Raw genomic sequence first — 15,431 nt, 5'->3', positions numbered from 1 at the left:
TCCAGAGATTATCCCTTTCAGCTTTGAAAGTTTAGGGCAGCATAGTCATTTTTTTCAAAACAGGTAAAAACACCTCAGAGGTTAGTACCCCTGTGTCATTTTCTTATTCCTCGTTTGCCTGTGTCACATTCCGTATTTATCCCCTTCTCTGACAGCCTGATGAATAGATAGGTTGTATGTCTTAAAAATGTCCATCTCTAAATCAAGATTACTGCTCCCCAGCTTTTAAACTTTTAAGACTAAATGGGATAGAAAAAGGTAGAACAAAACTACTTACATTCTGTTTGAGATGATTTTCACCTTACAAAGATCATAAACCCGCCCCTTCTACAGGTGTGGGCACTTTGTCCTCCCTCTTTCCACTATCGACTAATTAGGGAAATAGCCTTAAGTATAAATTTACCATTTATACAGAAGGAGCTACTGCACGGATACACAGCTAAAAGATCTCAGTTTCAGACTAAACTCTCAATAGCAGGTAAGCTTTTTTTTTCCCACTTAAATAATAAATTCAAAATCATTGGTTTGTATTTGCAAGAAAGAATACGAGAAATGGAGATGAAATTGATCTTATGCAGGAAGAATAAATACTTTGTTTTGTTGGTATGCATTTTCTTTTTAAATTTTTTGATATGAGGACAATAGGTATTATGAAATATAAAACTGCATTGTGATTTGGGCACAACTAAAGTAATAGTAATCTCTCTGAACCAAAAACCTTTAATATATAATGATAATATATAAATATGAGCATTGAATTGTGAGTGCTTAAAAAGAAAGTTTTTCCTCATTAATAAAAGGCCCACTGTTGTATTATAAATGCTGTATTATACCATAAAAACAAGTCTTACAGGGGTTTTTTTGTTGTTGTTTTTGTTGATAAAAATTGCAGTTTTCTCAAGGGAGAGTCATATTTCATTGTCTGATTAATATTTATCAGAAAAGAATTTCAGGTGCTTGCTCTCCTGTTGAACACTCAAATGCTCCAAAGAATCTTCAGTTCCTAAAACTGATATGTGTATGATCATTTTTCTTGACTAAGACTTTCAATTTGTGAGTCTGTTTTTGGTAACTGTTGGGTTAAAGGAGTTACAAACACATTTACCTTCCAATTCTAAAACACATACTGATTATGGGGAAGCTGTAGTTGAATGGGAAGTTACGACATTGTGATCTTGTAGGTTTCAGAGTTCGTAGTTGTCATTATGTCTTTTTAATATAATTAAAAAATGTGTAAGCATGTTTTCTTCATCTGTGAGGATTTCTGCATTGTTTGTATCATTTTAAAAAAGCCAGATCTTTGTATTTAGTGACATCTCCATAAAATATGTCACTGTTTACTGAATGCGTATTTTCAAATGTTGTGTTAACTATAGTGTCTTCTCTATGTGAACTCATGGGAGAAATGTCTCATTTTAATTTGTCACCCTGAGTAATTTGTTTGTGAGTTGCAAGAGCTTAGTCTAGAAAGGTAGATTGATGCCTGATCAAGGAGGGTTTTGACTATTAATAAATTAGAGAACTGGACTTTAGAAATGCCATAAGTGAAAGAACAAGCAAATGCTAGGAGATAGGGCCTAATGATGGTTTTATGAGCATCTGAATCATACGATTGACCATGTTCATTTCTTTGTGTTAGATAATAAGAAAGCTCAGAGTCAAATGTGGGCTCTCCCTTCCTGCAAGTACAGTATGATTATACAATCATATGGTCCTTTTGTTCAATGATAGTCATGTCGAACACAGACCTAGCTAATAGTCAAACAACAACCTAATAATAAGTTACATTCCTTTAAGCCTCTGATTTCATTAGCAGATAATACAAAACCTAGTTTTATGTGCTTTTGTTCAAAGATACATCATTTCATATTTATGTCGATTTGTTATTATTGATTCATTGTAATTGAACTCATGGTAGATAGAGAACATTGTAATCGATGCTTCAGTGAAACTTATCTATTATAATCTATTTTGTCTTTAAGACCCATTATAGCCTTTTTTGTACTTAGAAATATCAAATTAGCACTACACGCTATCTTAAAGAGCAAAATCTACAGAAAGCATTTTAAAAAAAGGTTTAATGGTACTAGTGGAACCATGAAAAGAACACTTGTTTTACAGTAATCGAAAGCAGAAACAAGAAAGCAGAGTGTGCCCTGAACTACCTTAGCTGGAAGTGTGTTGGAAGAAAATATTTTTACTGCTCTATGCATATCTTCAAATTACTGCAAGCACTGCAAGTATTAATTTGTGGGTTAGAAATAAATTTTAGTGAGTAGGAGCATTCTCAAATAATATAATCTACGAATAAGGAAGATCAATTGTATATGTAGGACTGTATTCCATGTTTTGTGCACTAACCTTATTCTTGAATCTATATTCTTTTTGTAACTATATTTTCCCTTTGAGCTTTCAACTGAATTTTTCTTCATATATTTTACCTATTCCAAAAATGGTCTTAAATTCTTTGGGAAACAAGCCAGGCAAACAAGTCAGCAAATCATCAACATATACTTGTTATTCCTATTCCTTGCATTAACTACTTTGCTAAGTATTAGGGCATAAAATGATCTCCAGGCATCAAAGTTAATTAAGAAACTTATGAGCAACTGACCTTTGAAATAATTTCATTTTCTACCAAAAGATACTGAATTAGAATAAATGTGTGTAATGCAAGTATCAAACAAAAAAAGGTTTATTTAGAGATGACACAAGTGAGTAGAAAGCAGATGCCAGCACAAAGAGATGAAGGGTACATTTCTCCTTTTCTTTGCTCATCTTAAAAAAAATCTAGAAACTTGATCTTTTCAAAGTCTCTAATATTGGCCCAGAATATGAATACATGGGTCCAAAAGCCTCCTGATTTTCTGGTGCTGCCCTGGCCCTTGATGTATCTTTTGATTCCTGTGGAGATCAGATACCTCAAGTGCACCATTCAGTGAACTAGAGCAAGAGGGCTATTTGAATGCTGCCTAGAAGTTCATGCTCAACATAAACCTCTTGGAAGAGTTTTACAGAGGATTTTAGGTAGCCCATAGCCAAACACTCTAGATATCCTATAGTTGCAGAGGCATGCCACATAAGGAAATCAAGTCAATTTATCTAGCAAAAGTGTCATGAAGGAAAAATGCTAGCTCTCTCCCAAATCCCAGAAGCATTGGGTTGTATCTATGTGAATTATCTTTGCCATCCTAGTACCTGACTGCCAAGAGTGTAAGTGGATAAGCTCTATTACATTGACTGTAGGGAGAAAAATGGGTTTTTGTTTTTTTTTTTTTTAAGTCAAGCCATTGAAATATTGCAGGGGCTAGTTTTCTTAGGAATAAATCGGGAGGTAGAGCTCACAAGTCTGGAAAATGTAATTGAATTACAAAAGATGGAATATTATGCATTACATTTAGGTCCTTTTCTTTCTAGAATTTTATCTGATTAAATGAGCCACAGCCTCTGCCCACATCTGATTCTCTCCAGGTTGTTCCTTAAAACCACTCAATTCTTTCTCTACTCTTTGCCCACACTGTTAAAAAGAAGTTTCTCTACTTAAGCAGGAGTCTTACCCTGAGCTTTATGTTATCCACTCTGTAACTATTTTTAGAAGGTCCCTACTCTGCAAGACCCTGTGGCAGGTGCTTAGACACAGGGGAACACAAACAGACTGAGACCCTGTCTTCATGAAGCTGACAGGCTACTTTAGACAGACCCATGTCGAAGAAAACATAAGCATACAATTATAACTGTGATTCCGTGCCCTGAAGGAAGAGTTCAGAGTACATCAGATGTGTATAATAGAGAGATTTAGCCCAATATAGTTAGCCTCATCTGTCTAGGATTAGGTCGGTAGCAATCTCCATTTCCATGTGTTCTCTAGTTTACCCATCCCAGTGCCTGCCCACCTTCTTCCTTCTTTCCTCTTCAGAATCAGAATCACACCCATGGAAAACAGGGCTACATGCATTTTCCTAAGTAGGTTCGAATGTTAACAGGCAAAAATTAAATGTGTAACTTCAAGTTTCAAGTTAGGTGTGGAATCACATAGCTCTGGAGAAGATGTTGGTGCTAAACTGTTCTACCAAATTACTGATGCTGGAGAAAATATTGAAGAATTACTTTCCTGAATCACTCAAGGTATTGTAAAGCGAGTTTCTTTATTGTATTAATCTGTAAAATAATGTAAGTCTCATGGCTCTTCTTGCCCCCACTTTTTTTTTTTCCCTGATGTTAAGATCTCGGGGAACATATAAACATAGTTTCCCAGCTGTCTCCTGCCAGAGACTGATTCAATAGATTGTGGATAAGGACCAGAGGATTATTTTTGACAATCACTCTAGAGGACTTGTAATGATATTTAGGTAATACTGGGATACATTATTTCTAATGTAAATTTGAGTTTTAAAATGTTCTAAATGGCAAAAGGGTGTAGCTTGGGTGGCATTGAAGATAAGAACATAACCTAGTAAACAATAGAACTGAAGTTTAGGCTTTGTTAATTTTTCAGCAACTCTGTTGGTCATCAAAGCTCTGGTCTAAAATCTAGGAGGGCCTATAGATAACTCAGTGCCCCTCTGGAAGATCATTAATCAAAAGTTATGATTAGTGACTGGGCACAGTGGCACACACCTGTAACCCCAGCAACTTGAGAGGGTGAGGCAGGAGGATTGTAAGTTTGTGGCCACACTGCATCTTAAACTGTCTCAAAAATAAATAAATAAATAAATAAGAACTGGGGATGTCACTCAGTGGTAAAGCATCCCTGGGTCCAATCCCCAGTACTGAAAAAAAAAATATTGCAGTAATTGTAAGACTAGAACTGCTACAAGCATTTGCAATGAAATTGCCATTGATGGAGCAAAAAGACAGCCCTCCAACAGGCTTTCAAATTGGGAATGAAATGAAAACCACTCTGGAGAGAAATAGTGAATCTGAATATTTTTGAAGATAGAGTCCTGAATTTTTAACACCCTGGATAATTCCTTTTTTTTTTTTTTTTTTTTTTTTTTTGGTGCTGGGGTTTAGAACCCAGGGCCTTGTGCATGTGAGCAAGTACTCTACCAACTGAGCTATATCCCTAGCCCCTAGATAATTCTTAAGTTCATTAAAATCCAAAACAAAGGGATCTAACTGGAGTTCCCAAGAGCATGGTACTGTGTTTAAAAAATCTGGTCATCTTGATGTATTGATTGTGCTTAAACTGTATTATCCAATAATAATTTGAGATTACATGGCTGTAAAAGTAGAAAAAGTACTGTGAAAAGTATTCAGCACCACTCACCTGTTGAATATGCAGCTACCAGAAGAGTTTGTTTTTACCAGTGCCTAATCTTTTAATTGGTTCAAAATCTTATACAAAGAAGTTTTGTTTTTAAAATTTTCCTTTTAGAATCTGAATATTGAAAGATTTTTTCCCTTTCAATCAGGTCCAAATTTTCCCATGGGTGAGGGTGTGGTACCAGGGATTGAACCCAGGGGCATTCAACCACTGATCCACATCCCCAGCCCTAATTTTGTATTTTATTAAGAGACACAGTCTCACCAAGTTGCTTAGCACCTCGCTTTTTGCTGAGGCTAGCTTTGAACTTGTGATCTTCCTGCCTCAATCTCCCAAGCAGCTGGGATTACAGGCATGTGCCACCTTGCCCAGCCCAAATTTTCCCCTTTTTAAAAGCTGACACTGATGTTAATTGGTATAATAAACTGATAAGCTCTTTGCTCTAATAATATATCTGGTGAGCTTTTCTGCCAGAAATAACTAAAAAGGCTTCACTGACCTTCACAAGGTCATAAAAGATGTTAGAAAATTAAAAAATTAAAGAAAATATGGTTTTGTTTGCTCACCCTTCCTCCATTCTTTAGTTTCTGTTTGTATTTTATGACCTCGGCTTAGTATTGGATTAAATTTCCTTCTCAAGCTCTAACTGCTGATTCGTCCAACAACTTTACTTCCTCCTAGACAATCCCCACACTAAACACTCAACCTTTGAATTACCAGTTATTAGAAGAGTTTGTTTGTTTTTAACCAAAGCCAAATCTTTCAGTTGGTTCCAAATCTTATATAAACAAGTTTTTTTTTTTTTCTTTCAGAATCTGAATACTAAACGATTCTCCCTTTTAAACTTTCTGAACATTCCAATCATAGTTAGGTTACATTCTTCATTAAGGATGCACAGTCTCCTCATGATACAATTTTAATAAACATCATTGTGTATATGTAAGACAGGTATTTGCAGAATTTAATGATTAACAGAACAAGAATGGCCCTTCAGGTTACTTTGGTTCTTTGATTTGCACTCTTGGTAGTCCAGGTTACACATTCATATAAGCCATACTTCATATGGAAAGGCACATTCTTTGAGAATATTTCAGGGAGATTCCAGATTAGGTAAAACAGAAGCAAGTTTTATGTTCTAGACTGAGAAAAGGTGATTGAATTAGGTGTGTAGTTTGGGTTAAGGTCGCGATAATGGAAGTAAAATGTAGGTTCCAAACCCCTTATAATTTAAGTATTTTTCATTAAAGTCTAATACATTCTACAAAGTGCACACAATCTAATTATGCAGCTCAGTGAATTTTCGTGAAGGAAATACCTGTGTATCATCCACTCTGATAGAGAAAGAACATTTCCTTCAGAGGCTGCTTCTCTCAACCCCCACTGCTCCTTTCTGACCACTACCTCTCCCTACTCCTTAAAATTGAACACCATCCTTTACTTCCAAACCCATGATTTAGTTTTGACTGTTTTTTAATATAAATAAATTAAATCACACAAAAAGTGATTTCTTTTTTAATATTCAGCTTCTTTTGCACAACTTTTTTTGTGTGAGATTCATAGTGATTCCATGTAGCTGTGGTCGATTCATTTTCATAACTGTTTTGTAATCTATAGTATAAATATGACAAAATTTATTTTTTCATTCCATCATTGATGGATATTAGTTCATTTCTGTTTTTATTCTTTATAAAAGTGCTGTGAACCTCATCCTATAACTCTGCAGTCCTTGTTAACACCGCATCTTTTTCCCACCTCTGGGCACACATATTTCTTAGGACAGAATTTTTCTTAGTGGTAAAGAAGATGTGAAAGGCACATTTTAATAGTGCTCCAATATCGTTCAGTCACCAAACATTCCATCAGCTACTTCAGGTTCTGTAGATATAATACTGAATGAGACCCAGATACAACCCTCAGGAAATGCTTACGAAGTCTTGTTCCATCAAATCTGAAATAAATGCAAGTTTTATTTTTAATTTGGATTTGTTTTGCCCTCCAATGTTTGTTATTTGGGGTTAAATGAGTAGTTGCATTTTACAAGTTATTTTTGGATAGAATAGTGGGTTCAAAATCAGCTAATATGTACAGGCCCTAATTCATACATCACAGTCTGGTTCATTCAGCAGTCTGTGTCAAGCTCTCACCTAGTAAGTCCATCAATTTAGTGTCTTTCACTGTTGTGCTATAAAAAGTAGGTTTAAGGAGAGTTTTCTTAGGCTTTAGTAGACTTTACCAGTTTCCATGTGCCCTGATAACTGTAAGAAGTTTGTATGTGTGCATATTGTATATGTATGTAAATATATTTTTATTTCCCATCTCATGGCCATGGTTATATATTGGAACAAAAAGAGTGTAATATGCAATTAAAACAGATGGTATTATGATTGGTTTGTTTTTCTTGGTTTTCTGGCTCAGGTTTATGGAGCAGTGATGAATATAAATCGTGGGAATCCCTTTCAAAAGGAAGTGGTACTGGATTCATGGCCAGACTTCAAAGCTGTTATCACCAGAAGACAGAGAGAGGTAAAGTTTTGAAAGGCAAGTAAATAAAAATAAGACTTGGCATCAATTGGAAAAAATAGATTTGGTAAAGGGAATAGTATGACCATATAGTCTTGTATATTATCTTGATATACTACATAGTTCACCATTACTTTTTAATGTGACTGGTTTCTGAATGTCAGACCTATGGAAGACCTCTAGTCCAAAAGTGTTTCCTTAGTGCTTCATCATCTCTAGAAGCATGAAGCACATGTGACCATATACATACTAGCTTCCACTATGTGGATGATTCCTTAGGACCAATAATAACATTGGTCATGAAGATAAATATGGAAGACTTGTCCCATTCCTCCTCTGAGATCCAAGTGAAGCTAAAGTGATTGAAGGCATGCTGTCCTCCAAATTAGGAAGATTCATGAAGCTTTGATTCTTAGAGATGTATTCACTGAATTTTGCCCTTTGTGTGTGTGTGTGTGTGTATATATATATATACGTATGAATATATATATATACATATGCATACATATATATAAATCTCAAAGGCTTTCCTGAGAATATATGTGTTTATATATAAAATATACATATTATGTATAAAATATATAATTTTTCTCAGAAAATCCTTTGAATTACTTAGATGTAATTCAGTTTTATAATTTGGGATGCCAGCCATAGAATCTATAACTTTAATAGCATCAATTTGAAGACTTTTTCTAAGGCTGAGCTCCCTAAGCAAGAGGTCAAGACTCAGATACCACACATACACAACTGTGTGTATAGTGCTAGGGGACCTTGCCTATGCTATGCAAATGCACCACCACAGAGCCATACACCCACTTTTGTTTTTGAGATAGTGTTGCTGTGTCGTGCAGCCTAGACTCAAACTCAAGACCTGGGTAATCCTCCTCCCTCAGCCTTTCTGCAGCTTCCATCTGCTGGTATTATAGCTGTATGCAACTATACTTGGCCCATTTTTACTTTTATAAATAAATAGAATCTGAGAAAATGTAAAGTAAATGTCTTGGAATCTTTCTAATCCCCCCCAAAAAAACCCAAGAAAAGTAAAAAGATTTCTCACAGCAGCCTATTAACCTCATTCTCACTTGATTGTTTTTAGGTAATTAATTTTTGTAATAGAAAATTAGCTAGACACAACCCAGCTAATGATACCAAAGCTATCTAGGATTCAGGTTATCCAGAGGATACATTCATGTTTGTATGATTATGTCTTTTATCCTAGGCTGAGACAGATAACTTTGACCATTACACTAATGCCTATGCTGTGTTCTACAAAGATGTCAGGGCTTACCAACAGTTATTGGAAGAACATGATGTTATTAACTGGGACCAAGTTTTTCAAATACAAGGTGAGATCAAGTGCAAGACATATGTTAAGCAGTCATTTCCCCCCTTTTTACTATATCTATATATATACATATATATATATATACACACACATATATATTAGATATATAGATAGGTATTTCATATATATATGCAGATATACACAAATAAGAACAAACCTATATCCATACACTTTCTGTCTTTGCTGTATTAGAGTGTTGTGAGTACACCATTGATTGGTTATGCCTATTTTTTTCTCATAGAAAATCCTTCAAATTACTTAGCTGTAACTGAATTTTAAAGTACAGGATTCTAGCCATTAGCATCAATTTGAAGACTTCTTTTCTAAAGCTGAAGTCCCCGAGTATGGAGCCGAGGCTCAGATACCACACTGTGTCAATATGCCTGCTCACTCATGTATTTTTCAAGAAGTTTCAAGGCTACACTGAGAAGTGGCTCACAAGAGGGGAGGGAACAAGTCATTAGGAAATGAAGGAAGAAGGAAAGTCAATTTCCAGAGGATATAATCAATCAGGACTCAGTGAAAAGGATGGAGTAGTGGGGATTTGGAGAGGTGGAGCGAGGACTCGTACTATAAGCTAAGTAAGAACAAGGACCATATAATTTTCTGTACCAGTGAAGCAGTGCCTGAGCATGGTGCTTTATATGTAATAAGCACAGAATAAAGGTTTATAAATACTACAGTATAGCTATGATAAATAAGTGGAATCTGAGAAAGTTCAGGATAAATCTCACCAACACTGAGTTTATACCTTAAATATCATAATGGGGAATATGGCAACAGGCTGGAAGAGAAACTTTATAGTTGACTTACCAAACAAATCTAAACTCTTACGATTCTAGTTTAATGGTCAATAATAGACTTTTAGAGTTATAAGACATTGTCCCTTACTGCAGGAGTTTAAGATCTGTCCAACAAATCAAAAACAAATGAAAGTTTGTACAACAAAATTCCAAATTCTGATGGAATATTTCCAACATAAATTTCCATGAAAGGTCATGGTGGGTGGCAACTTGATGAGAATTCAAAAATTCCACAAAAAGAAAATTGAAAATGAGGTAGAGAATAGCTATAGTGTGTGTGTCTGTGTGTATGTGTGTGTGTGTGTGTGTGTGTGTGTGTGTGTGTGTGTGTAGTACGCTTAGGATAATACAAGGCAGCAACCTGGTGGTACTGATGATGTTCAGTATGCAAATACTGGAGCAATTTGCTTTTTTAAATAAATGCCCACCTTTTTTTGTCTGTCTTTACACAGGTCTACAGAGTGAGTTATATGATACTTCCAAAGTTGTTGCCAATTCGAAGCAATTGGATATAAAGCTGACTTCCTTCAAGGCTGTTCATTTTTCTCCTGTTTCATCTCTGCCAGACACCAGTTTCCTGTATGTAAACCAAGTTCTGCATTTAGGATAGGACTTACTGCTGTGAAAAACCAGATAGCAATAATTGGAGTTCTTGGCATCATTTTGGAATATTTAAGCATTTTGGATTTGTGCTAAAAGTGTGTGTGTGTTTACTCTTTCCCTCTCCTTCATGCTTCACTGCTCATAACTTTCTTGAAAATAAATCAATGTCTCTATCCATACTTATAAATGAACTCAGAATACTTGTCCTGTTTTTTGGTACCAGGGATTGAACCCAGGGGTGCTTTACCACTAAGCTATATCCTCAGCCCTTTTTCATATTTTATTTAGACAGAGTCTCACTAAATTGCTTAGGGCCTAACTAAGTTGCAAGACTGGCTTTGAATCCTCCTGCCTCAGCTTCCCAGCCACCGAGATTATAGTCGTGCACCACTACTCCAGTAGATTACCTGCATTTTCACAGGGCACATAGACAAATTGATCCTTGGTATCCTCTTCCCCAACATAATTGTAAATAATCTATTGTCTGAGTCCAAAATGACTGTGATTGTTTTTGTTGTTTAGGAATAGGAGTATATAATTGTCCTTTGTCGAGATTTTGAGTGCAAAGCATTAAAGTTTTAAAATATATTTCTCCTTAATCCTTTCCACAGGCCTATAAAGTAGTTGTAGTATTACATTTTTAATAGATTTAAAGTAATACACAGGAGTAAATTTTAGAACCAGGAAATGATCCCAAGAAGTCCAGCTCCAAGAAAGCAGTATTTGAACCCATTTGTAGTTTGTATCTGTTCGTTCTTTTCTCTTACTTTGGGGTTCTTGCTCTGTCATTTACTAAATGCTTTCCTGAGCCTTAATTTCTTTTCCTCAAGAATTAGGACATAATATCATCTTCTCATATTTTTTTGTAAAAGAATGAAACAAGGTGCTTGAGAAAGTACCCATCTTAGTGATTGTTAGTTTCCTTCTCTTCTATGGTAAACACTGAAGGAATTACTGAGTATGACAAGACTAAATCTAAAGAATGGACACCTTAAGTCACAGAAAGCAAATAGACTTTCTTTTTACTGTTTTTTAAACTATGAAAATTTCAAATATACAACAAAGGTTGAGAGAATTGTAAAGAACCTCCCACTAATACATGGAAAATCTTGTTTAATACATATCCCTACATATCTTTATACCACCTGGATTATTTTGAAGGGAATAAAATAAATATTATCTTTATATCCTTAAATAGTTTAATATGTATATATAAATAAGAAGTCTTTAAAAAAACTGGTACTCTCTCCTGCATTCCCTTATTTCTGGTAGCCACAGTTGTTCTCTCTTCTTTGAGATCAATTTCTTTAGATTCTGTAGGTAAGTGAAATCATGCAGTATTTGTCTTTCTGATCTGGCATATTTTACTTATATTGTGTCTCGAAATTCCATCCATGTTGTTGCAAATGACACAACTTAATCCATTTTTATGACTGAGTAGTATTTTGTTGTGTAGAGCTGCCACATTTTCTTTATCCATTTATCAGGACACTTAGGTTGGTTCCATTTCTTGGCTATTGTGAATGAACATGGAAGTGGAGATTTCTCTTTGACATACTTATTTTATATCCTTTGGGTATATACCCAGGAGTGGGATTACTGGATCAGATGGTAGTTCTATTTTTCTTTTTTGAGGAACCTCCAGGCTGTTTTCCATAATAACTGACATTTACATTCCCACCGAGGGTTGCCTTTTCTACCTGCTTACTAGCACTTGTTATCTTTTGACTTTTTCATAGTGGTGAGCCTTTTTTCACATACCTGTTTGCCATTTGTATATATTATTTTGAGAAATATCTATTTAAATTTATTGTCTATGTTTAAATTGTGTTATTTGGGTATTTTGCTCTTGAGTTTTTTGACTTATATTCTAGATATAAACCCCTTATCAGATGTATAATTTATAAATATTTTCACCCATTCTGAAGATTGTCTCTTTATTATTTTAATGTATTCCCTTGCTGTGCAGAAGCTTTTAATTTTGGTATAATCCCATTTACGTATTTGTTTCTTTCCTGGGCTTTTGAGGTCTTATCCAAAAACTTCTCACCCATTCAACAATCATGAGCCTATCCCCTGTGTGTAACTTTTTGTTTTTAACATTTAAGCGGTTACCTAAACTTGTGGACTCTATTTTGAATGCCCTGCCCTTTAGACACCAGGTCAGATTCTCCAGGTCAGAATCTCTAATATAACTATTCCTTGCCAGGCACCTTGGCAATGTGTACAACAGAATTTCCATCTGAAAAATTATTTGTTCTTGCTTTGAGTTCATTTTTAAAACTGATTTCAAAAATCCCATAAATTGGGTTTCCCCCCACTTAATGAATAGATGATTAACCTAGTGCCAGAGCTGATGGCATGCCTCAAATGTGAACTAGCACTGTACAGCCACTAAGAAAAAGATACCATGAAATTGTACTTTATAAAGATCATAGCAAGGGCTGGAATTGTAGCTCACTGGCATGGGTGAGGCACTGGGTTCAATTCTTAGCAACTCATAGAAATATACAAATAAAATAAAGGCATTCTGTCCATACACAACTACAAAAAAAAATTTAAAAATCATAGTGAGAACTATATTATTAGTCTCAATATTCACTGGGTATGATCTTGACAATGTTGATAAATTCAAGAATGAAATCAAATTCCAAGACAATCAGCCTTCATAGACTTGCTATTATATAATTTGTCTCAGTTCTTAAAATTCTTACCAGTCACTTTATCTTATTGGCAAAGGTTTTATGTAGTATTCTAGTAGATGCCTAGAAACATGTAACACTGGAATTAGTGTGGTACAGAGGAGCAGCCCATAAAAAAAGAGAAGCAGTGGAAAAATTGAGAATATTTAAGCTGGAGAAGAGCAGCCTAAGAAGACGCCTAGAAGAGCTAACATTTCTGGAGTACATACATATGCCTGGCATATTAAGCAAATTGTTTTTATTTTCTGGCCAATTCAATTGAGTCGGTATGGAAAGATTAGTTATGTATAGTCACATGATTCTGAGCTCATATGTTTTTTCATCTTGATTTCTTTTAGAACGGGGTCTTCCCCAAGACTCACCTACCTGAGTGTTGCTGATGCTGATCTCCTCAACCGCACTTGGTCAAGGGGCGGCAATGAGCAGTGTCTCCGGTACATTACCAAGCTCATCTCCTGCTTCCCCAGTGTGTGTGTCCGTGATGACAAGGGAAACCCAGTATCCTGGTCTATCACAGACCAGTTTGCCACCATGTGCCATGGCTACACCCTGCCCGATCATCGCAGGAAAGGTTATAGCCGGCTGGTGGCCATCACACTGGCCAGGAAGTTGCAAAGTCGGGGATTCCCCTCTCAGGGGAATGTTCTGGATGACAACATGGCCTCTATAAATCTCCTCAAGAGTGTCCATGCTGAGTTCTTGCCTTGTCGTTTTCATAGGCTTATTCTCACCCCCACACCTTTCTCTGGCCAAGTTCATCTTTAGCCCAGGGATACTCCAGGGATTCTCTTGCTTTCCCAAACACACTCTAAACTGCCAACAGAGGAGAACTAAACCTGGTGTCAAGAGGCTGGAGAAGATATATAGGACCATCTGAGAAGCCTTGGCTGTTCTTGCCCCAGGTTTCTACTGTATACAACTGTAGCAATCAGGGGTATTGCTGTGACTAAAAGAGTTTTCTTTCTCCTTTAGGATTCACTATAGGGAAGAAATTTCTAAAGCCAGCAATTCTTAGCATAGAGGCAGAAATGGTTGCATGAGAAAAAATGATTTAACACAGAAGCATGTGGCTAGTACTGTAGTATTGTTTGGGCCTCTGCTCTGTATTTCACAACCACACCAGTTCCCTATTCTCATAAACTCTCCCTCACTGCTATGTCTCACCAACCTCTGTTCCACCACCTCTGCTCCAAGTTCTCTTGAGTGTCCTGCATTTTCCTCTTTAATAGTTGGCTCTCTGCTTATGCCTATGACACTAGTGAATAGTTCTCCTCTGGGAATGTTCAAATGCAGTAGTTCTCACATTTTACTGTTTATCAAAATCACCTGGAGGGCAAGTTGCAACACAGATGGCTGGTCCCTCCTCCACAGTTCCTGATTCAGTAAGTATAGGGTCAGGCCTGAGAATTTGCATTTCCAATAGCTTCCCACTTCTCAGTTGCCTTGGATGGATGAAAATATAGGGATTTTAATGCTATAAACAGATGGCAATGTAGGACTAGAACTTACCCATCCTCTATCCAGCTCCCTTACTTATAATATACTTTTTCATTAAATAAAAAGAACTTTATAGGTACATATGGGTGTGTACAAATACCATATAAATATAGTTAGGTAGCTAGATAGATACACACACATATACACACACTGGAATTTTGATAATACAATTTAACCCTCTTATTACATAAGAAGAATTTGAAGTCCAGGGAAAATAAATGACTTTGTCAAGATTATACACTATACAATCAGTGCTGAAGGCAAAGCCAAAACTCTGTAATTTTGATTTCAAATCATTTGTTTCATTAAATTGCATATCCTTTTCTTAAAGGAAATATAAATGCTTAAATAATAAATTAATAATTTATTCTCCTATGCCTGTCATGGTTTATTTTTATTTGGGTTTCAATTGCTCATATATGTGTATTTTTTAAGGATAGTAAAGGAAGAGATAAGCCTCACAAGCTGTGTCCTGCATTTACAATAAAAACAAGTGTAACACAACAGTTGGATTTGTCTAGACTGGCTGAAGTTGACTTAGCCATATAGATAACCTTGCTCTCTTATTCTCACAGGATTCACAAAATCCTGGCCACAAAGGTAAGGGTAAATCCAAATTTTGGCTGTTATTCTGAGAAAGGAAAATAAACTGATTTACACAGAGTGCATTTTAATAAAAAAAATAAGACTTCTTG

General features: G+C 35.7%; 1 protein-coding gene across 1 annotated transcript; it reads left to right on the top strand.

Annotated features, from left to right (window-relative positions):
• Positions 1 to 2,120: 2,120 nt before the first annotated feature.
• On the top strand, positions 2,121 to 15,200 carry GLYATL3 (glycine-N-acyltransferase like 3). Its single transcript, XM_079149072.1, has 5 exons — positions 2,121 to 4,125; positions 7,682 to 7,789; positions 9,006 to 9,132; positions 10,387 to 10,513; positions 13,578 to 15,200. The coding sequence occupies exons 1-5, from the start codon at positions 4,048 to 4,050 to the stop codon at positions 14,002 to 14,004; spliced, it is 867 nt and encodes a 288-aa protein (XP_079005198.1). The 5' UTR covers positions 2,121 to 4,047; the 3' UTR covers positions 14,005 to 15,200.
• Positions 15,201 to 15,431: the final 231 nt, after the last annotated feature.

Source organism: Sciurus vulgaris, assembly GCF_902686455.1.
Source record: "Sciurus vulgaris genome assembly, chromosome: 7".
Lineage (NCBI taxonomy): Eukaryota > Metazoa > Chordata > Mammalia > Rodentia > Sciuridae > Sciurus > Sciurus vulgaris.
Note: the sequence above shows the minus strand (reverse complement) of the source record. Positions and strands in the feature narration are given on the sequence as shown.

Bases quoted from the DNA above. Each gene is read 5' to 3' on its own strand.
- GLYATL3 (XM_079149072.1), top strand. From the start codon at position 4,048: ATGTTGGTGCTAAACTGTTCTACCAAATTACTGATGCTGGAGAAAATA. The intron at 4,126-7,681 runs GTATTGTAAAGC...TTTCTGGCTCAG, and splicing joins ACTTTCCTGAATCACTCAAG to GTTTATGGAGCAGTGATGAA. The intron at 10,514-13,577 runs GTATGTAAACCA...GATTTCTTTTAG, and splicing joins CTGCCAGACACCAGTTTCCT to AACGGGGTCTTCCCCAAGAC.